This window comes from Podarcis raffonei, chromosome 10 (genome assembly GCF_027172205.1).
Source record: "Podarcis raffonei isolate rPodRaf1 chromosome 10, rPodRaf1.pri, whole genome shotgun sequence".
Lineage (NCBI taxonomy): Eukaryota > Metazoa > Chordata > Lepidosauria > Squamata > Lacertidae > Podarcis > Podarcis raffonei.
The window spans coordinates 45,689,418-45,710,986 of record NC_070611.1 but is presented as its reverse complement, the minus strand read 5'-3'; the positions used below and the strand labels follow the sequence as shown (position 1 = coordinate 45,710,986).

At 42.7% G+C, this 21,569-nt stretch overlaps 1 protein-coding gene across 5 annotated transcripts in view; it reads left to right on the top strand.

Moving 5' to 3' along the window:
* Positions 1 to 20,128, top strand: part of ZC3H7B (zinc finger CCCH-type containing 7B) — a 46,312-nt gene extending 26,184 nt beyond the window's left edge. For all 5 annotated transcript variants that reach the window (XM_053406719.1, XM_053406722.1, XM_053406721.1 and 2 more), the window contains 8 exons: positions 72 to 253; positions 851 to 936; positions 8,961 to 9,094; positions 11,300 to 11,405; positions 14,972 to 15,080; positions 16,789 to 16,919; positions 17,899 to 18,062; positions 19,143 to 20,128. In XM_053406719.1, the coding sequence (XP_053262694.1) occupies positions 72 to 253; positions 851 to 936; positions 8,961 to 9,094; positions 11,300 to 11,405; positions 14,972 to 15,080; positions 16,789 to 16,919; positions 17,899 to 18,062; positions 19,143 to 19,335 (1,105 nt within the window). In that variant the 3' untranslated portion in view covers positions 19,336 to 20,128. The remainder of the gene's footprint in view (positions 1 to 71; positions 254 to 850; positions 937 to 8,960; positions 9,095 to 11,299; positions 11,406 to 14,971; positions 15,081 to 16,788; positions 16,920 to 17,898; positions 18,063 to 19,142) is intronic.
* Positions 20,129 to 21,569: the final 1,441 nt, after the last annotated feature.

Here is a 21,569-nt window from a genome sequence, read left to right as displayed (position 1 = left end):
AGTATTTTTCTATATCACTGCTGTTTTAAAACAAGTATCTTTATGAATAAACATTCCTCTCCTCGATGCAGGTGTCTAGTTCACATTGTTCGTTCCACCTCACTAAAATACTCCAAGATCCGCCAGTTCCAGGAGCACTTTCAGTTTGATGTGTGCCGGCATGAGGTGCGTTACGGCTGCCTGCGTGAAGACAGCTGCCATTTTGCTCACAGCTTCATAGAGCTCAAAGTTTGGCTGCTACAGCAGTACTCCGGTAAGTGTACCACTTGGCTCATCCTGAGGATGGAGAGGGAGATCTGCAGTATCTATGGTTCCTGAGATGCCTTTCTAGGGACCATAGGATTGTACCTTTAGTGTATTGAAATCTTACATACATGAATTATAAGAGTTGAGGGAATGATTTGTGGTGTTAGGTTTTAATATTCTACGCTTTGCAGAAAAGAAAAGCTCTAGAGTGGATCAGTGGATGTAACTGCCAACTTGGCAAGAGTGGCTGGAAATTGGAGGCAGCATGTCTGAATCAAGAACTCTTAAATTTTATGCCCTTTTGTTGCTATATTTCTGCTGCACTTGTAGAGTGTGTGTGTATATATATATATATATATATATATATATATATATATATATGAAGGGTGGGGTGTGTGTATGTGTGTACACACACACACACACACACACACACACCACCCTTCATCAGAGATCTCAGGGTGGTTCAGAATAAAATTACTTGAATCTCCAAGTCTGTTGGTCCATTGCCTTTTTGAAACACTACAAGTAAAACCATTGTTTTAAAAAATCTGAAAAGATTCTGGAAGTTGGAAGCTCTTAATAGAAGACTTTATTATAATTCCAGGGATGACCCATGAAGATATTGTACAGGAATCCAAGAAGTACTGGCAACAGATGGAGGCACATGCCAGCAAGACTAACAGCAATATGGTAAGGAACTTCAAAGATCCAATGCCAATGGCTGTGTTTTATGAGAACACACATTCATTGATCAAAGGTAGACAGCATTAGGAACTTCCAATTCCAGGAGGTGTACTTTACTTCAGTACTTGTGTACATAAAATGTACACGAGCATTCCCTAATTTTTCCGCCCACACAGAAATTCCCAGAGAACATTGTGCATAGTTAAACTCTGGCATTCACTAGCCTAAGAAATGGTGGTGGTCACCAACTTGGCTCTAAAGGGAAACAGACAGGTTTGTGGTAGATATGGCTAACAGTTGCTTCTAGTCTTGATGACTATGTTGCCTTCAGTATCGGTTGCTGAGGATAGGGCTGTTGTCCTCATGTCTTCTTTGTGGGCTTCCCAGAGGCATATGATTGGCTACCGTGAAGAACAGGATGCTTGACCTACCAGAACTGTCTCTGTATTCTTTTGTGTGCCTTTGAGAGAATAAGAAGCAACTCTCTCTGTATAGTGGCCCCCCAGGAGAGGGGTGGGATTGGCTGCTACTCCAGTATATTCTTATTATTAAATGGTGTATGTATTCCTTCCTCTTCCTTGCTTTTAACTCCCCCCCCCCCTCTCTCTCATTTGGAATATCATAGGGGTTAAAACACATTAAGGAGCTTCTTAAATGGAAATAATTGTTTATGTGAAAATAGCTCAAGGGTTCTTTTGTGTGTAAGACCACATTCCTAAACACACTTAGTGGCCAACAAGAGCCATTAGGCACAGTGGCACTAACTTCTCAGCAAGGATGAATTGGAATATATTGCACATGTCCAAAATAGGATCCAGAATGGAGCAGTTGGGCCTTGAGGCAGCTTTCAAGGAAGGGAGGAGGATGTTCATGGGCTGTATGGGCGAGTGGCTCTTCATACTGCAGTGCAGCCCATGGGGGGGTGGGCTTATTTTGGGTGGAGATCCACGAGGTTTGCTGCAACTATTACTCTGACTTCTCTCCTTCCCACTCGGTTCCTTCAGCTGATCATGCCTGCCGGCATCTAGCATGACGCTGTTAGAGGCAGCACTATCTCATTTGTTATTTGTGGTTGTTAAAGTAACAGAAAAGAAATTATGCCCAGAAAGCCCCCCTGCCCTGGGACAAAATCAAAGCACAGAAGCAAAATCCAGAAGCCATGGACCTTAGAAAAAATATAGTCATGAGTAGCTAAGAGCTTTGACCAAACTGCGGGAGGCAGTGGAAGACAGAAGCGCCTGGCGTGCTCTGGTCCATGGGGTCACGAAGAGTCGGACACGACTAAACAACAACAACAGCTAAGAGCACTCTATTGAACCATGAACGGGGATCAGATTTGATTCTTGGAAGATTATGGCTCGTGGGAGGGCTGTTGATCTGTAGGATGAGGTTCAAAAGCCAAGTGGCAGCTTTTTATTTTTTTAGTTTTTATAATTTTCATTTATATAAATTACAACAATTATTCAATCATAATTTTAACATTTAAAACTCTGACTCCCTTCCTCCTCTTTCTATGGCTATTTACATTTCTTTTCATCTTCCTACATACTCCAAATTATCTCAACATATTCTTTCATATATCTACAGTGGTACCTCGGGTTAAGTACTTAATTCGTTCCGGGGGTCCATACTTAACCTGAAACAGTTCTTAACCTGAAGCACCACTTTAGCTAATGGGGCCTCCTGCAGCTGCCACGTCGCTGGAGCACAATTTCTGTTCTTATCCTGAAGCAAAGTTCTTAACCTGAAGCACTATTTCTGGGTTAGCGGAGTCTGTAACCTGAAGTGTATGTAACCTGAAGTGTATGTAACCCGAGGTACCACTGTATTCCCATATATATCCCATATAGAGAGAGAGAGAGAGACTACAGGTTTTTACATTAATCCTATCAATGTCTTAATCTGTTTACAGTTTGTTTGTAAATACTCAGTAAACCATTTCCATTCCTTTCTTTAAAAAATTGTTAAATTGCTATCTTGATTTCTTATTCTCCCAGTAAGTTTTGACATTTCTGCCTAGTCCCATTAACTTCTATATCCATTCTTCTCTCGTTGGGACCTCTTCTTCCTTCCATTTTTGGGCAAATAACATTCTTGCAGCTGTGGTTGCATACATAAATAAATTTCTATACTGTTTAGGTAGTTCTGATCCCATAATTCCCAAAAGAAAAGCTTCTGGTTTCCAAGTGGCAGCTTTGAAAGTACTACTGTGCGATAATAACCTGCTACCCTCCTCCTGGGTTTCATTCTGGAGTCCTGGAGAAGTGCCTAGCTGATGAGTAACAAAAGGAGCCCAGCCCTGGCATTGGATTAAAACAGCTCTTGAACTAGAACACTTAAGTTCTTTGACCTTTAATGACTTTCAGAAGGTGTGGCTAGTAAGAAGAGAAAGAGAGGGGAGGGGAGACCCATCATTTAGAAATTGTTAGATTAAAATGCTAAATAATATTTCCTACCACTTGGTGTCTCTTATTCCTTCTGTCAGTCAGTTTCAGCAGAGAAGGACATGTTATGGCTTGTCCAGCACATAGAGGTTTGTGGCTTCATGCTACTATAACAATGGGGTCAAATAATCAAACTGTGCAGCTACATCATACTTTTCAGAGAAGAGCACAGGGTGGAAGAATTGAGGCAGTACAGATGCCAGGAAGGATCAGGCAGGAGCTGGGGAAGAGGGCAGTTGGGGTGTTGTGGTAGCCGGTGAAACAAATTAAACTCTGGGTGCTCTCCCACCACCATTTACTTCCATGGTGGTTTAAGCTGGCACACATGTAGCCATTAAGGAAATGAATGGTCTGCATTGTCCAGTCTCATGATGTGGGGCTGAGAGTTTTCTTCCCTTTTGCTTTTTTAAACACATCTCTGTTTCTGATTTAGAAAATTGCACGCACACAAAACCATTTTCTTTACGGTGTGCTTCATGCAGACCCTGGCAATTATCCATGCATTGGGGAAGAAGCAAGCTTGAGGACCAGAGGGATGGGAAGGAGCTGTCTGGTAGAAGGTGTTGACCAGACCTAGAGCCTTTTTTGGCTTGGGGAAAGGAGGGAAGTGTTGCTATTTCAGCATTCCACCTATGATTCATACCCTCCAACATGCAATAGAGGAAAATTGGGATGCACACTCGTGCAAGAGCATGGCCCCCCAAAACGCGTCTTTCAGGGTGCGCTCTCACTGAGCCATAACGGGACATCCTAGGATCCAATCAGAAGCTGGGATGGCTTCTGTAATTCTGGGATGTCCCTGGGACAGTTGAGGGGTGTGATGATGCCCAAGTACTTCAGTGCTGAAGGTGGAGGGGACATGTTCCCAATGAGAGGAGAAAGACCAAGTAGGAGTAGTAAATTATTAAGTGCCATGGTGGAGTAATGCAGCGGAAGCAGAACTGGGGCAGTGGAGGCATAGCCTAGTATCAGTTACCAGCTAGAGCAGACAGGGAGGAGCGGTCTTTTCATCTGACAAGAGAAACGGCCTATCTCCATGTCGTGGGGGAGGCATTCAGAAAGCATGAGGAACACATGCAGCTTATGAGACCATTTTGGAGGCTGGGCTATGAGTCCCCCATCCCCCATGGCTGGGTATACAAGGGAGAAGGTGGCCTTGGGCCGCTCACACCCTACTTCTCTGAGGCTGCAGCCTTCAGACCTAGATCCCTTCATTTCTAATATCTGCGGACATGTAATATTTGGGGGTGCATTCAAGCCAAGGATGCTGAAGAAGTGCTGGACTGTTTTTCTAATGAGTCTCGCAATCCCTTTGTGAAATAAAACATCCAATCCATCCTCCATGATGGGAGTTGGAAGTCCAGTAGCATCTGGAGGGTCCAAATTCCACCATCTCTGAGCCTAGTGGGTGTCTTGAACTAAGTCAGAAATGTTCAGTTAGTAAGAAATGCTGCTGTGAAAAGCCCAGCTGATAGCAATGAAGATTTTTAAAAAATGTTTGTGCGGGCATGTTCAGAACATGCTTGTTGCTGATACCCTGCTAATTAAACAGGGTCCTGCATGACACTAATGTATAGCATGCTTGTAGCTTTTTAAATGGAAGGGGATTTCAAATATAACTAACCAGTCCCAGATGGGTTCATTGTGGTTTTGTCCAAGCCGAGGAAACCATCCTACCAGCTTTTAGCTAAGTCTCAAAGAAAGTAGCAACAGTTCACTGGTGCAGAGGGCTAAGCAACCAACAGTGGAAAGTTTGTTTTTGCCTTTCTTTTTCTCCAGTCTAAGCAGGTTAATTTGGCATAATGCTTATTCAGCTGTGCTTCCAGCTAAAGAACTCTTGCATGGCGAGAGAGTGGGGGAGCTTCTGTGGGGAGAGGGATGATGCAATGTCACATTAGGGGGGTGGGTTCTGTCTCCCCAGAATTCCCTTATTTGTGTGCGCTCTGCTCTTGTGCTAAGATGACTTTGGTTCAGAAAAACTAAATAACAGGATGACATGCTGTCTTGCTACTTCCACAGATTGCAAAATCACCTGACATTTTCTAAGCTGTGAAGTTGTCTGGAAACTAATTGCACAATGCCTGAATGCGTTCATTTTTGGATATACCTGGAGCAGCCATTCTGTATAGCCGGCTTCACTCTGGACTGCCAGTAAATAATGCCGGGCTGAGTTGCTTTTTTTGGCAACTAAATATGTGTGAATAATTGGGGACAGCTGGAGAAGAGTTAACAGAGTTAGGGAAAGGTTACGAGAGAATAATACTCTTGCATATCTAAGTGAAATCAGACCCATCCCACATTTCTAGAATTGGCCTTCAACCATTGTTCTATCTAGCTCAGTACTGTTTACACTGACTGGCAGAAACTCTCCAAAGTTTCCATTGGGGGGCATTCCCAGCCTTCCCTAGAGATGCCAGGGATTGAAATTGGGACTTTCTGCAGGCAGAACGGATGTCCTGCTTCTGAGCCACAGATATTTCCCCAAAGCATACTTAGTGACTACTCGGGGATGGTAGAAGAATGAAAACTAGAGGGAGGGAGAATTGGAATTGAATGTCCTGAAAGAAATCATAGCTGGCTGGCTGGAATTCTGAAAGAAGCTCACCCTACTTCAACATTTTGTTGATGATCTTTTTCGCGTGCTCTGCCACTGATCCACTGCTCTCTTTCTCGTTGTGGCATGCCTTCTGCCTTACTTGGAATAACAAATCAAAGCATTGCTGTGCCAAAGCTTTTAATCATGTGGCCGGTATGGTTTAGTTGCCAACTAGATCTTGTAATGTTGGCCCCATAACAATGCAGCTGTTAATCTGAAGCCAGTTGGGCTGAGTTAATTCATGGCATGCTTAGGAACCTCTAATTTCCATGCAACATTGACTAATTTATTAGCAATCTGTCAGGTATGTGTCTTGCTGTTACAAATACAGTCATGCACAGTTGATGCTTTGGCTTCTTCTTTCAGTTCCTTTTACCTTTGCAAAGATTTACTTGGCAAGGGTGCATATGCTTCTCAGCTTTGGGCTACTCACCTGAAAAGACCTGTTCAGTTTGTGCTTGCCTCATGTTCTTGGAAGCTTCTAATGTTTAGAAGAAGCCTTTGATGAGGGTGTGAAAAGACTGGAGGCAGCGATTATTAGATAGATACCTAAGGGATGAATTCCATCTGCAACAATGACTTATATGGATTTATTTGGTGGGAGGGCCTTGATGGCAGCTTTCCACATGGCTAATTAACACTGTAGAAATAGGTGTCTAGTAGGCTTGGCTAATAGGGATAGCTGTTTTTGTTCCAGGAGTTTGTGTTTCGTCATAGTTACACTTTTTGCACCATACCTCCTGCACTAATCTGGATTAGCCCTGTTTTTCCATTTGTTCTTGCAGTGATCAGCATGGCGATTGGTACAATCTGTACTTATGTGACTTGTGACACCAGCCTGGTGCGTTTACCCAGGGCAACTGAGTCTTTAGAAACTCCCTCCAGAATTACACACATGCAAAACTTTAAACCCTCCTTCTAGGCTTGGTCTAAGGCAGGGTCCATTCTCTGTGGAGATTTCCTTGGCCTCAGTTGGTGTGCTCTGGCTACCTGATTCAGGTGGCTATCCTTACCTGAGAGTAAGGACTCAGTGGAGTTTGTTTTGAGTTGATGGAGCATAATCCTACACAAAACAGTGTGGCTGAACAAATAGCTCAAGATCAGCATTCTTTGCGTTTTGCACTCCTAAAGCAGTTGGCACCCAGAGTGACTCATTCGTCCCAGACCCCTGGTGTGTGTGTGCGTTTTATTTTAATTTAAGTTCCATGAGTTTGTTTATAAAGAAAAGCAGCAAAAAAAATTCTAACATTGCAGTCAAAGGAATAAGGATTGTATGTGAGTATTGTGTTTAATGTTCTTTTTTCCTATAGAGGTGGCAAGAACCATAACAATGTGAACCCTCTTTTCTTCCTCCTCCCCCAACCAACACACATTTTCTACACTAAATCACCACCACCAATTGCATGAATATGTGATCTCCTGTCCTGGAGTAACTATCTCTCCATATATCTCATCCTCTGACTTCTCCCTCCTGCCACTGTTTCTTTCCAAATTCTAAGTTGGCACAAATTGTCTTTAAATTATTAGCAGCTCTTTTCTCTTCTACTCAAATTGTTAATCATTCAGAGCTGAAGATGGTAACATTAATATGTTGCTCAGGCAGAGAATTCCATCAAGTAATATTTTATGCCCCCAATGTTATAAAAGATGATATAGTTTATATATGCACATTAAACTGCCTAACAGCATCCATGTCACCCAGGAGACCACAGCTGCAGAGATAAGAAAAGAAGAGTTGTTCCGTTGTCTGAAGAGGTCCCATCCTGGTTCACATGGAGAAGCCATTTTCAACAGAGCCCACCAATGGAAGCGCACAGCTGTATTGAGGCAGCACTGGGTGTTGAAATTTTGCACCCGCTAACAATTTTGTGTCCAGGGCAACCGCCACTGCAGGCCCCCCCCGCCCCAAATCCTATGCCACTGCTATGTTTCTCAGGGACACAGGTAGCGTCTTGGGCTTGCCAATCGGAAGGGTGGCGGTTCTAATCCCCGCAACGGGGTAAGCTTCCATTGCTCTGTCCCAGCTCCTGCCAACCTAGCAGTTCGAAAGCATGCCAGTACAAGTAGATAAATACGTACTGCTGCAGCAGGATGGTAAACAGCGTTTACGTGGGCTCTGGTTTCCGTAACAGTGTTCCATTGCACCAGAAGCGGTTTAGTCATGCTAGCCACACAACCCGGAAAGCTGTCTGTGGACAAACACCAGCTCCCTCGGCCTGAAAGTGAGATGAGCGCCACAACACCATAGTTGCCTTTGACTGGACTTAACCGTCCAAGAGTCCTTATGTTCCTCAGGGTTACTTTGTGTATTTATGTTCATTTTAGACTGGGTGTGTCATGTGCAATGTTTGCAACCCCTGCAGGAAGTGAAGTGAGTCCAAGCCCAGGACTATAAAGATCATATAGGCCCAATTTATGCCCTTAGAGCCCAATCTATTGATTAGATACTGTGCTGAACCAGTGGCCAATATTGGCAAAAAAAGAAAAAAACCGTTCCTGTAGGAATGCAATTGTAAATTCAACAGCATGGATCATAAAAAGAGTTGTTTTTTTACTGTGAGTTTTGCATTGTGTCATTTCATTATCTCCAACACCACATCCCACAATACTAGAAAACAGAAGTAGGTGGCTTATTAGCTTCTTCAATAGCATGAAACAGAGTCTGTGGAGAGAGAAAGAGAGAGCGCTTTATCTTTATCTTCAGTCCCTTACATATGATATCCTTTACCTTTTCAAATAACGGGATTTTTGTCTGTAAATTAGCAGCAAAGGCTATTTACTTATATATCACTATCCATTCTAATGTAATTTTATCTTACTGTTAGGATCTGTTTTTGCAGTCTTGTTTTGTCGCTTGCTTTATTCTGCAGTTCTCATAAAAGAACATACGTGTAAAAATGTGTATTGTCTTAGTAAATCTAGCTTGTCCAATTTTGTGGATGCAGCAACTCCCTCCACCAACTTTGTTCCTTCCTCCGTCCCAATATCAGGCTTCTGCGAGGACTCCCACGTCAAGCACTTTCGACCTCCAAATGAAATTTGTTTGTGGCCAGTGTTGGAGGAATGGGCAGGTGGTGGAACCAGACAAGGACCTCAAGTACTGTAGTGCCAAAGCTCGCCACTGGTAGGTGCCCTTACCTATTCTACTGCCTGTAGAATGTTTTCCTACCATAGATTTTGTGGTGTGCTTTTATTTAAACGACTGCTGTGGTTTTCTAGGGTTTTGTTTTTATTCCTTGTAGACTATAAAATGTATTTGTGGTCATTTTTGAACTGAGTCAGTGCCAGGCATACCTACTCTTGTGGAGGAAGCTGTATGGAGAAAAAACATGGGGAAAAATGATGCAGAGTTTATGGGCCAATTACTTATGGGTCTGTATTGTTTTAATACAATGTTTCCCAAAGTTTTGATAATGGGACAGGTGCCCCCCCCATTTTGAAAATGGAGGTATACTGAGGCATTCCCAAAGTAAAGGAAGGATTGAACTCTGATTAATAAGAATACACACAGAGGCTTGAACCAGCAAGACTCTGGGAAGGGTGCGTATAATAATCTCTCTCCCTCTACCCCACGGCCCAGGTCGTTTTATTCACCAAAGAACTTTTTACAGTGTTCATAAGAACGAATCAGACTTCTTCTGAGCATTTCAATAAACCCCAAGTTGGGAAAATTTAAACTACCAAAACTAATTAAGCACGCATATTGCGATCATTATCACCTTCAGGTGAGATCTGTTTCCTGGCCCTAAGATTAACATCCTAAGATTAACATATCAGAAAAGCTACATCAAAAGAAGCTGCCCACTATCTTTGATGACCCAGGATGCCTGCCTGCAGGATGTGACTTGTCAAGAAAGAGAAATGGAACAGGGATGCAGAGGTGTGGATTGATCAAGAATCATATCAAAATAGTTTAAACCCAGTCAACGCAATGCTTTCATTGCTGACACAGATGGCTTACTCTATATTTATAATTCCTCATAGCAATCCCACCTGATCACTACAGTATACTTCAGCTTTGCACTAAAATAGATTACTATAAATGCTTGATTAACTTGCAAAGCGATGGGCAGGGAGTTTGAAGCCAGCCCATTTTGATTCTGCTTCCCAAGATCTTACCCTTTCCTTTGCCTAGGAAGCATGGTTGCTTCCCTAAGTAGGCAATGTGTCAGGGATTCCCCCATGCCTGACAGCTCTAGCGCAGGTTGCATCTGGGGAATCCTTGTGCATTATTAGTCCTTCCTTCAGGGTTATGTCAATGATCATATTCTGGCAAAAAGGAGGATACGGGTGCTGTCTGCTGCCTCCCCACTCGGAAGGTATGCACGGTGTCTGCACACACTCCTTCAATAAGCCTTCTAAAATCTTTATCCTAGTTGGTGCCTGTCCTGTACCTGAATGGATTGTGTGTATTTGTTGTTGTTTTCAACTGCTTTTATATTTATAGTGGTTGTTTTTCAAAATTGTTTACATACACAATTGCTTTTTAAATTGTTTTTCTATACAGTCGTACCTTGGAAGTTGAATGGAATCTGTTCCAGAAGTCTGTTCGACTTCCAAAGCGTGCCTTCTGATTGGCTGGAGGAAGCTCCTGCAACCAGTCAGAAGCTCCATCGGTTGTCCAGTTTCCAAAAACAGTATGCAAACTAGAACAGTCACTTCCGGGTTTGCAGTGTTTGGGAGCCAAAACATTCAAGAACTAAGCTGTTCAAAAACCAAGGTTTGACTGTAGCCAAGTTTTATATTTGTCATTATAGTGTAAACCATTTTGAGATGCCTCTTGAGGAGTAGCAAGGGTAAACAAATAAGGATACAGTGAGATAGATGCCACCAATGGTTATTTAGATATTAGATTTATATCCCATCTTTCCTCTGTGGCTGTTAAGAGATAGTCTCCCTTCAATTCAGGCATTGCTACTCTGCTTTAGGAAGGTGCCTTCACACACTGCCACAGACCTGGACATAGTAGCTGCTTCAGTTTTTAAGTCCTAATTCTCTGTCATGGCACAATAGTGTGCCCTGACAAGCAGTTCTGAAAGCTCTTCCTTAGTCTATAAATCATACAATCTATGTGATACAGGACCAGATGATCTGCATCATAAGGCGTTTCTTATCTGCTACTGCTTCGCACGGTTTATTTTGGCAATCAGATGTTGTGTGTTGTCCTCCCCACCCTGCCCACGTGGTTCGTGGCACAGAGCTTTCCTTCTTTCTAGCAGGGAATTCTGGATTCATTAGCTCAATCTGTACACCAGTTGTCATGAAAGCCAGACTCTGCTCATAATGGAACATTTTCTGAGCATCTTTTTTGGTGTCCTCCCCCTCGTAGTTGGACCAAGGAGCGCCGTGTCCTGCTTGTGATGTCCAAAGCAAAGAAGAAGTGGGTGTCTGTCCGACCATTGCCTTCCATCCGCAACTTCCCTCAGCAATACGATGTGAGTAGCACTGTTGTTTTGCAGATGGCGCTTAACATAAGAACATCATCGGAGCCTGCAGGATCAAGCACAACTAGTCCAGCATTCTGTTCTTACAGTAGCCGGTCAGTTGCCTATTGGAAGCCACAAGCAGAACTTGAGCATAGTAGCATTTCCCCCACTTGTGTTTCCCAGGAACTGGTATACATAGGCAAACTGCTTCTGACACCAAGGTAGACCATCACCATCCTGCTTATTAGCTGTTGATTGCCTTATCCTCCATGAACTTATCTCTTTTGAAGCCAGCCAAGCTTATGGCCACCACTGCTTTTTGTAGGCGTGAATTCCCTAGTTGTTGTTTTTATTATTATTATTATTATTATTATTATTATTATTATTATTATTATTATTTCTCAGCTCAGGGCAGTTCACAGAATAAAATAAAGGATAAAAACAAGAAAACAATTTAAACAAAAGAGGAAGGTTTGCAGCTGGTGCCTAAAAATATATAATGTAGGTGCCAGGCGAACCAAGTGCTGTGCGAAGAAATGCCCTTTTTTTGGCTGCCCAGAAACTTGGATGCCTCTTGAATTTTAGTATTATGAGAGAGGGAGAAAACATTTCTCTATCCACTTTCTCACTGTGCCTCATTCTTTATATCTGCCGTGTATCTTACTCGCCTTTTCTCTAAGAAGCCCCAAATGTCGTGTGACCTTTTCTTATAGGTGAGTTGCCTTTTCTTTCCATTCACACTTGAGCTCTGTATGGAGTGAGAAGGGAGCCAGAATACAGAAGCCGAAGGAGGAAGAGCTCTTTAGACAGGGGAATGGCAGAGTTATTGTTAGACAAAAAACAGGTGCTGGTTGAAGGCCAAGATTAGTCAGTGGTGCAATAATGAAAGAATATTTTGACACCCGTTGAAATCACCCATGCAAATTTGGTGGTTTTAATTAAAATCCTTGTTCCATGGAAGACTGGTTGGCTCTGGAATTGGGTATAGCGTTTCACCTTGGGTTACCCTCCTCTAATTCAGAGTGCTGTGTGTGTGAAAAGAAGCTGGTGACATTCCTCAGTTTGTTTACCGCCAGAGAAGGTGTGGCACTAGCTCCTGGGCTTGAAGATGACGTGACTTCAAGTCAATTCAAGGATTTGGAAAGCACTGATCATTCAAAAAAGAAGAAAACTATCAAGAGGAGCTCTTAACGTTAAGCCCAGTTGTGGGTGAACATGTTGCAAAACTTTTTTGTATTCCTTTTTCCTAAGGGAAAGGAAGACTCAAAATGACCAACAATATTTGGTAAATAATGAGCAAGCAATACATGCATGTGCGTATATTCACACATGAATGTTCAGATCTAGGCTTTTCGTGTGCCCTCTAGAGTCAAATGTTTCCTTGCTTTAGGAGAGTTTTCTATAAAAATCACCCAATCCCTTTTTTAAAAGACTTGTGTTCTGTTGCAAAAGGAAATAACTGTGCTTCAAAAATGGTTGCTACAAGGAAGTGAATAATTTTACTGCTGTACTTCTGTTGTTTGCTAAGTGCATGGATGGGGAACCGTTGGCCCACCAGACGTTATTGGAATCCAACTCCCGGCCAATGGACTCCAACTCTTGGCCAGTGGTCAGAGGATGATGGGATTTGTAGTCCAACAACATCTGGAGACCACAAGTTCCCCACCCCTGGCTAAGGGAATAGTTTTTGTTTGCTTTGTTGGAATTGTTCATTAAATCTGTTTCTAATCTGAGTGTCTGTTGTCTATTTCCTTTGAGCACAAAGCCAACATCTTCTGTTTCCATGAGTGAGTAAGGATGAGGAAGAGACGTTAAAAACAATTGCTTTGGAAATCATTCTCCTAGAGCATAGCATGACTGTGGATGAGGAATGGGTAGTTGTGCTGTAGCCTCCTCAGGTTGTGGTCTTTTCAAGAACTGAAGAGGCTTTGTGGTAGAAACAAGAACTGAAAAGGGAGATATGAGGGAAAGGGGAAAAGTTAGCAGTATGTCTTGGAGGAGAAGCTTTTCTTTAGTTCTCCTCCTATATTTATATTTTAGTGTTTTCTATTCAACTCTGCAATCTAGGAGGTTCTTGGAGAGGTATTCAAGAAATCCGGCCTTGATTTGTCTCCATTTCCAGAAACGGAGAGAGGATGTGGTCCAGAGTAACTTTCTGATATGTTGGTATGGCAGGCAGGTCTCAGACTCTCCCCTCTGAGCTTCACTGTGATGCCAGGCTCTTGCTTGAAAGCATGCTTGAATGTAGCATATTGAAGGTGTACTATTCTTAATTCCATGATGCAGCCTTCCATTTCAAAGTAGATCTCTGTGTAGCTGCATGTGCTAGAATGCACCTGCAGTTCTTGGGAGTGCTTGTCCAACACAAGGACAGACATAAGGGCTCTGAGAGAGAAAGTGGACTTAAAGAGTAGTAGGTTTTCCTTTGTACCCTGTGTCAAGGGGAAAGATGGCAGTGTCTGAAGACCTTGCTTAAATTGCAAGTGTGAGACATGTGGTGTGTGGCCATGGCAGGACTTCCAGGACTTGCAGAAAGCAAGTCTCTGGTGCTGATACTCTGGAATAAGAGGCAGGTGGGGAGGAGCCCATGACTCCAGTCCCTGTGACACAGCAACTAGTAGTGTTCTGCACAACAGCTGCTTTTTGAGTGAGGGGAGAAACTATGCCACCACCACCCTAATCCTGCTGTGGATCACCACAACCATTCTGAATTGACTAGTAGTGATCCATATGAAGAAATTGCTGCAGTCTGTATGGCTTATTGATAACCAGGTGCATTGATTGGCAGTGCACCTGAAACTCAGAAGGCCTTCATCCAGAAGTGCTGCAGCAATTGCTAGCCTCAGGAGGTCCCAGAAAATCAGCAGAAAGCACAGGAACAATTCCACAGCAGTCTTCGCAGAATAACAGTGGGTTGTTGAATAACCTCCATAAGCCCCCAGTGTATCAGTCTTCTGCTTCTTTTTCTTCTTCTTTGCTTGTCATCTTTCAGGTGTATGTGTTGGAGGTGGGTTCTATCACCACAGAGTCTTTAATGGCATTCAACATATATACAGTGATAAAAACCAGAATAAACTTGTACCAATAAACTTGAAAATTTAAATCCTACAGCTCTCAGGGCTTATCCTCACTTACCTTTAACCTGCTCTTTCCAGGCACAGGTCTGCACTTAAAAACTCTGTGTCTGAGCATGGGTTTTTTGTTTTGTTGCAGTGAATACCTGCTCTTTAGCACTCATTTGGAGCAAACGTCAATTCAGATTTTCCGGAGATTGCTATTTGCTCTGATTGAGCTTTAAAGAACAGGTTTTTGTTGCCGGGGTGGGTGGGGGTCAACTTCCTTAATGCTGGAAGGCTATCACCTGTCAAGCTGGAGAGACAAATTTGTATGTTGTTATCATTGCCTAGTCACAGATTTGCAGATACAGTCTGAAGCAGAATTAATTCGCAAAGCTTGCTTGTCCCCTTTTTGTTTGACTTGGCACCATTCTTGGCTACTTCATCCTTTTTTCTTTTGAGGGTGGAGGGGTTTTTTCTTTTTTAAGGTTTGTGTGTGTGTTTTCTATCTCTTTGCAGCTATGCATTCATGCCCAAAATGGCAGGAAGTGTCAGTATGTTGGAAACTGCTCTTTTGCCCACAGCCCTGAAGAGAGAGAGATGTGGACTTTCATGAAAGAAAATAAGAGTGAGTGGAATGTATGTTTGGGAGCAGGGGGAAAACTCTCTTCCATTCTAGTTCCCCATTCCCCCCTTTTTAGGAAAGCTAGCCTTGAGAGTGATGGACGCACTGTGGCTTAGTGAAGATGTAAGTCTGGCTCCCTAAAAAGCATAGTTTGCAAACCAAGGGCTGATCTTGTGAAACTCACCCCTTCCTTCCCCTCTCCAGAGCAATTCTCCCTTCCTTCCCTGTGCTAATTGAAGTACTGCATTATGAGGACACCAATGTATAAAATAATTGGGAATCTTGTCTCTTTCCCCAGTTTAGGAAGTTGAGTTTGGAGCTCTGGGGGAGCTTGGACTGAGAGCTTATATAGTAGCAGGAGACTCCATTCCTGCCTGGCTTTCTCTGCCAGGCCCTGTTTTCAGGCACTTACCTGCCTCCTGAATAGCCAAACATGCTGTTAGCCAAGCATGTTCTTGCCTTGCTTCTGTCTCCTCCATTATTGGAGCTCCAGAGGTGATGATTGGTGGAGGGATGGAATCCAAGAATTATTCAGGAATCTAGGCTACTGGTGTTATGAGCTCTGGTCCTGGGGCCAGGAGTTCTGAATCTGGCAGGGTTGCTGGCAGTGAAATCTGCTAGGGTGCTCTGCTCCTCTATGAAGAGGTTCCAGGTCTGAGTAGAGCTAAACCTGGATAGGATTAAAGCCATGACTTGAAATTGGTTTACAAACCATAGTTCCTAAAACTATGGTTAATGTCAGGAAGGGGGTGCAGATGACTCCAGAGAGCAGAGGAGGGAGGAGCGCATGCACAAGACTTGACTCCCGATCCACAGATACCCGCAGTTTACAGGAGTCAGCTTTAAATAGGAACCACACCATTGTGGGCTGGAATTGTATTCTAAAACGTTACACGCATGTATAGCTATCTTCTTCTCTGCCGGCTGAAACAGTGTCCTGCACCTTGTGCTATTTTATTTTTATTTTGTTTATTTATCGTATTTATATCTCACCTTCTGGACAGCCTTCCAAGGGCCACATTCCAGTAATGAGCAGGGCCAGAGGCAAAAGTGGCTTTTAACTTTGTACAGTAGTCTAGTTTCTACACTCAGACACCTACCCCTCTCTATTCTTCATCTAAACAAGGGAGAGCTATTATCAGAGTTCGGGGACAAATTCCACCCATCCAAAAACACCCAGGGGGGTGTTGAAGCTGGGTTGGGGGGGTAGCCTAGGAGTGTGGGGTAGAGAGAGAGTCCCAGGGAACAGATAGAGAAACTTGGAAGTTCACATTTAGCCCCCATGCCTGAAGTTCCTCACACCTGCCTTAAAAGAAAAGAAGTATTTTTGTAAGTCCTTTCAGCTGTGGTGGGGCTTTGGCTCAGTTGCAGAGCACGTCTTTTGCATGTAGCAGGTCCCAGGTTCAAATCCAGGCATCTCTAGGTAGGGCTTCTAGAGAGACCCCTGTCTGAAATGCTGAAGAGCAGAGCTACAAGAATGCTAAGATAATACCAAACTAGATGGACTCTTGCTCTGACTTATTGGAAGCCGCCCAGAGTACCTGGGGAAACTCAGCCAGATGGGTGGGGTATAAATAAATAAATTATTATTATTATTATTATTATTATTATTATTATTATTATAGCCGCTTCCTTTGTAAAGCTTTCCTATTGGAGATATTGTGCTTGGTATGATGGAAAGGAGGCTCATCAGACTGATATTTCATTGCAGTTTTGGATATGCAGCAGACCTACGACATGTGGCTGAAAAAACACAATCCTGGGAAGCCGGGTGAGGGGACCCCTCTGACATCACGGGAAGGGGAGAAGCAGATCCAGATGCCCACTGATTATGCTGACATGGTAACATCTTTCTCTTGCGCAATCTGTCGCTTGCCATCCATAAGCTGGTTGATGGCCCATTGGGTGGAATGTTGCTGCTCCTGAAGTTTTTTCTGTTTTTATGCTGGGTTTCTTCAGGGGTTGTTGGAATGATTTTTATTGAGAGGTATTGTTTTGTACGTTATGCCGTTGCTCTTAGCAGCAAGCAATTAAGTCAAACAAATAATAAATATTGAATCCCCCCCCCCCCCGTTTTTATGAAGACAGCGTACCATTTTTTAAAAAGAAGTGGAGGGCCACTTCATTAATGGCATGTATTTTGCTGGAATGACATGAAGTATTGGGAGGATCCAATCCTTGTATGAGTAGTGAAATATATGAAGGATTTAATGTTGACTCTATTTTATTACACCCCCACACACCCCTGTGCCCCTGCTCACTGTTTCACTCACCAGTCCCCCTGCCATTCTCCCCACATTCACCCCCAAGAGCTTCTGCTTCCCACCCCATGCAACTACAAAGGTTGCTTTTCACTTTCTCAGCCCCATTTCCGAAGTTAGTTTTCTGTTCCATTCTGCAGCCCCATTTTACACCTGTTTTCACCATGCTCATTGCCATCCCTCCTACTCCCTCTCTTTTTGCAGCCCCTTGCACCCAAATTTTCACATGCACCCCCTTTTTTCCTCCCCCTCATCCTTTTCTCTCCACCACTCCCCCCACAAAACCCAGAAGATCTTTGGCACTTGCAAAACATTTTGGAAAGTGGATAATAAAGGAAAATCTAGTTGGTGATCAAACTATGAAACACATCAAACAATGGATTTCTTTTATTTTTATCTGAGCTATTTCTATACAGCTTAATTAGTAGAAATGTTTATGTCATGGGCAAAGTGATTTTGGAGGTGGTTGGAGGAGCCCTTTCTAACCATTTTATGGAGCAGTTGTTCAGTGAAACAGCACGAAGTTAAAGAACTGTGTTCTCCTGTTATCTGATGGCTAGATGGGCTACCATTGCTGGCTTTGTGGGAAGAACAGCAACAGCAAGAAGCAGTGGCAGCAACACATTCAGTCAGAGAAGCATAAAGAAAAAGTCTTCACATCGGAGAATGACTCCAGCTGCTGGAACTACCGTTTCCCAATGGGGGACTTCCGGCTGTGTGAAAGGTACTGTGCACAAAACTACCCCCTTCTCATCTGGTTCCATACGCAGTCAATATGTAACTCCAGATTAATAAAGAGAACAGTCCTTGGCTTCAGCTCTTCCTCACCCCATTGCCGTCTAGCCTTATGAAGAGTTCTGAAGGACTCAGAAGCTTATGTACTGTTTTGTCACGTTTCGGTTGGCCTGGTAGAGCTATTGCCCTAATATTGATTTGGAATTTTCTTATGGGGCAGCACAGCTACTATTTACTTTTTCAGGTTAAATGTTTATTAGTAATAAGTGGAGAGGCGCATCTATTTATTTATTTATTTTTAATAGGCGGAGAGCCAGCTTTTATTTACTGCTTCCAATTCACTTTCTAACTGCTGCCACCAGATGTCTGTACTACATTGTTTACCAACATCTTTAACTATATCTCAATAGCTGGTGAAATTCAGACATGGTACAAAACTGGCCAGATACACTTTTATAATAAAAGTAAAGTAAAGGTAAAGGGAACCCTGACCATTAGGTCCAGTCGTGACCGACTCTGGGGTTGCGGCGCTCATCTCGCTTTATTGGCCAAGGGAGCCGGCGTAAAGCTTCCGGGTCATGTGGCCAGCATGACTAAGCCGCTTCTGGCGAACCAGAGCAGCGCACGGAAATGCTGTTTACCTTCCCGCCAGAGCAGTACCTATTTATCTACTTGCGCTTTGACGTGCTTTTTAACTGCTAGGTTGGCAGGAGATAATAAAAGTAACAATACATAATTTACTATAAAGTATAAAGGCATGATAAGTTTGCTGTTGTTTCTTTAAGACTTACTTATGTTTGCTTTAATAAGGTTATCATATCTTTAAACAACAGTTACAGTTTAGATGTTGCTCAGCTCCAGCTCCCATCATACCTGACAATTGACCCGGCTGACCTGTTTGCCAAAAAAGTATCCCTCTTTTGCCTTGGGCCCTTGCTATGTTTAGTAGAAAAAACCCTCTGTAGTTTGAAATTACTTTTCTGATGTCAGATACTGAAGAACGGAGGGAAATGGTTAAAAATGGGGAAAAAACCTAAAGTCTCTTAAGCCATGTGTTGTCCTCCTGCAGATTCCAGAAGACAAAATCCTGCCCTGAGGGGGAGAAATGTCGCTCTGCTCATGGCCAGGATGAACTGACAGAGTGGCTGGATCGGAGGGAAGTCATGAAGCAGAAGCTGGCCAAAGCCCGCAAGGATATGCTGCTCTGCCCCAGAGATGACGACTTTGGCAAATACAGCTTCCTATTACGGGATAGCATATAATTTACTGAGGGTGGTGAGAAAACAGGCAGATTTTCAGAACCAGAGATGTGGGAAGGGAAGGAGCAGGGCAGTGACAAAGAGACTGGTAGTTGTTCCACAAACCTTTCTTTGATTGTAAGATAATCAAGATGATTTACTGATGTTGAATGGGATTTTGAATTGATTCATCTATAGCCAGGGAACATGATGCTCCTAGACTTTTGTTCTATCTCCCCTGCTCCCTTTTTAAACATAATTTTTCAATCTACCACTTTTCAACTTAAAAAAGATACTGTTTTGCGGTGTTTAGTAAATAAGAGGGAGGGGGCTTCTCACTTTGGTTCCCAAGCCCCTGGATCCTTTATTTGGGGTGCCTGATTGCTGGAATATTGCAGCATCGTGGACATGAGCATAGAGAGATAGTGGAGAAATGATGAGCAAGTGGGGTTTTGTTCAGTGTTGGTGACTGTGCAGTGCTGTGTGCTTCTTCTCCACAGACACCCAAACCATTGTGTAGAAGAATAAGGTAGTAACTTAAAACAAGCCCAGTTCAAGCTATCTTTAAAGTTTTGAGGTGACTCCGGTGGTTGCTGTAGGCAATAGTAAAAAATAAGATCATATTTTTCTCTGCGTATTCTAAGATTACCTCCTCCTTTCTGCCCATTCCAATCCCTCTCAGGTGAGGGAGGACAATGAATTTCTAGTTCAGCTAGAAAGATTATCACTACATTGCCTTTGGAAATGGAGGCAACAGTATATTCCCTGCCTTCCCATATAGCTTATCCTGTTACCCAAAAAGCAAATTGATAACAGATTATTGTGTTGGACCTTTGTTTGTTAAGCATAACTGTGAAGATTCTTCCTCCTACAGTTGGAGCAATTGCACAATGCAGTCTTTACCTCTCCATAGAGACACCTAAAACCAAGATGCTCTTTTGAGGATTGACATGTGCTTAAGAAAAATTAATGTTTGCAGGTTGTGCAGAGAGCCTGCTTGGTTGTTACTGAAAGTGTGTCAGTTCCACCTTAGTGGTGCCCCCCCACCCGTATTGGATAGATGTGTGCGTCTGCAAAGACCAAAAAGCAATGATAGCAGAAATTGACAGAAATTATGTAAAAGGAATCCCGCCGTTTAGATTAAAAAATGTTTGCCATATAAAAAACAGAGTCAGGTTGGAAACTTCTTCTTTTTTTTTGCCACTCAGATAATAAAAAATGTGGTGCCACTCAGATAATAAAAAATGTAACTATACTTGAAATCAAAGATAGAATTAAATGCAGAGAGAGAAGTTAAAAATGTTTCCACAAGAGAAACTGGTTAAACCAAGGTTACATAGAAGGAGAATAAAAACTTCCTTGCATATGAATGTTTCATTTCCAAAACTAATAGAATATATTATCTACAAATAGCTTCCAGCCACAAGAACACATTAAATCAGCTTTCTGTCCCCTCTCTGACAGTGGACAAGGTTCCTAGAAGGCAATACGATCTCTTCTATATCAGTACTATTTAATACACCTTTTGAAGTGAGCTTCCAGAGGCTATCGTCCAAAGCATGCTTTCTATGAGTTAAGTTCCATTGAACGCCATGGGGGCTGCTTTTGGGGTAAGCATGTTCATCACTGGGCTGTAAACGTCTGCAAAAAATGATGGGAACATTAAACAAAACGTTCTGTGAAATAGGGGTTGAAGAAAGGAAAAAAAGTGCTTTCATTTTATGACACTTGGCATGATGTGTGTGTCTGGATAAGAATGCAGGTGATCTAAAATGTGCACAACTTATATTTTTGCAAGCTGAAATGCTCAGCACTTGTGACTGAACAAGTTGGCGCAATTCTATTTTTGGGTCTAAGAGGAAATGCACTAATATGTGTATTACAAATTAGTATGCAGTATTGGAATATTTGCTTTATGTTTTGCAAGCAGATGATGTGTGATCTGAATGAGGAGGTTTCATGCTGAGATGTATCTATCTAGGACCTGCAGTCTTGGTTATACTATCTATTTTATGAAATTGTCCAACTAAGAGTTTTTGATATTTAATCAAATTTTATAACCCTTTCCTACTTAAATAATATTAATTAAGATAATATAAGCTATCCCTATAGACATGAAGAGGCCCAAATAATTGTGATAAGGAAGGGGAAGTAGAGTGAGCAGGGGAACATAAGATCACTAGGTTAGGGTTCTCTGAAACCTTTTGTTGCTTTATTTTCTTTCTAACTGATGATCAGATGCCCCATTACTCATTTTT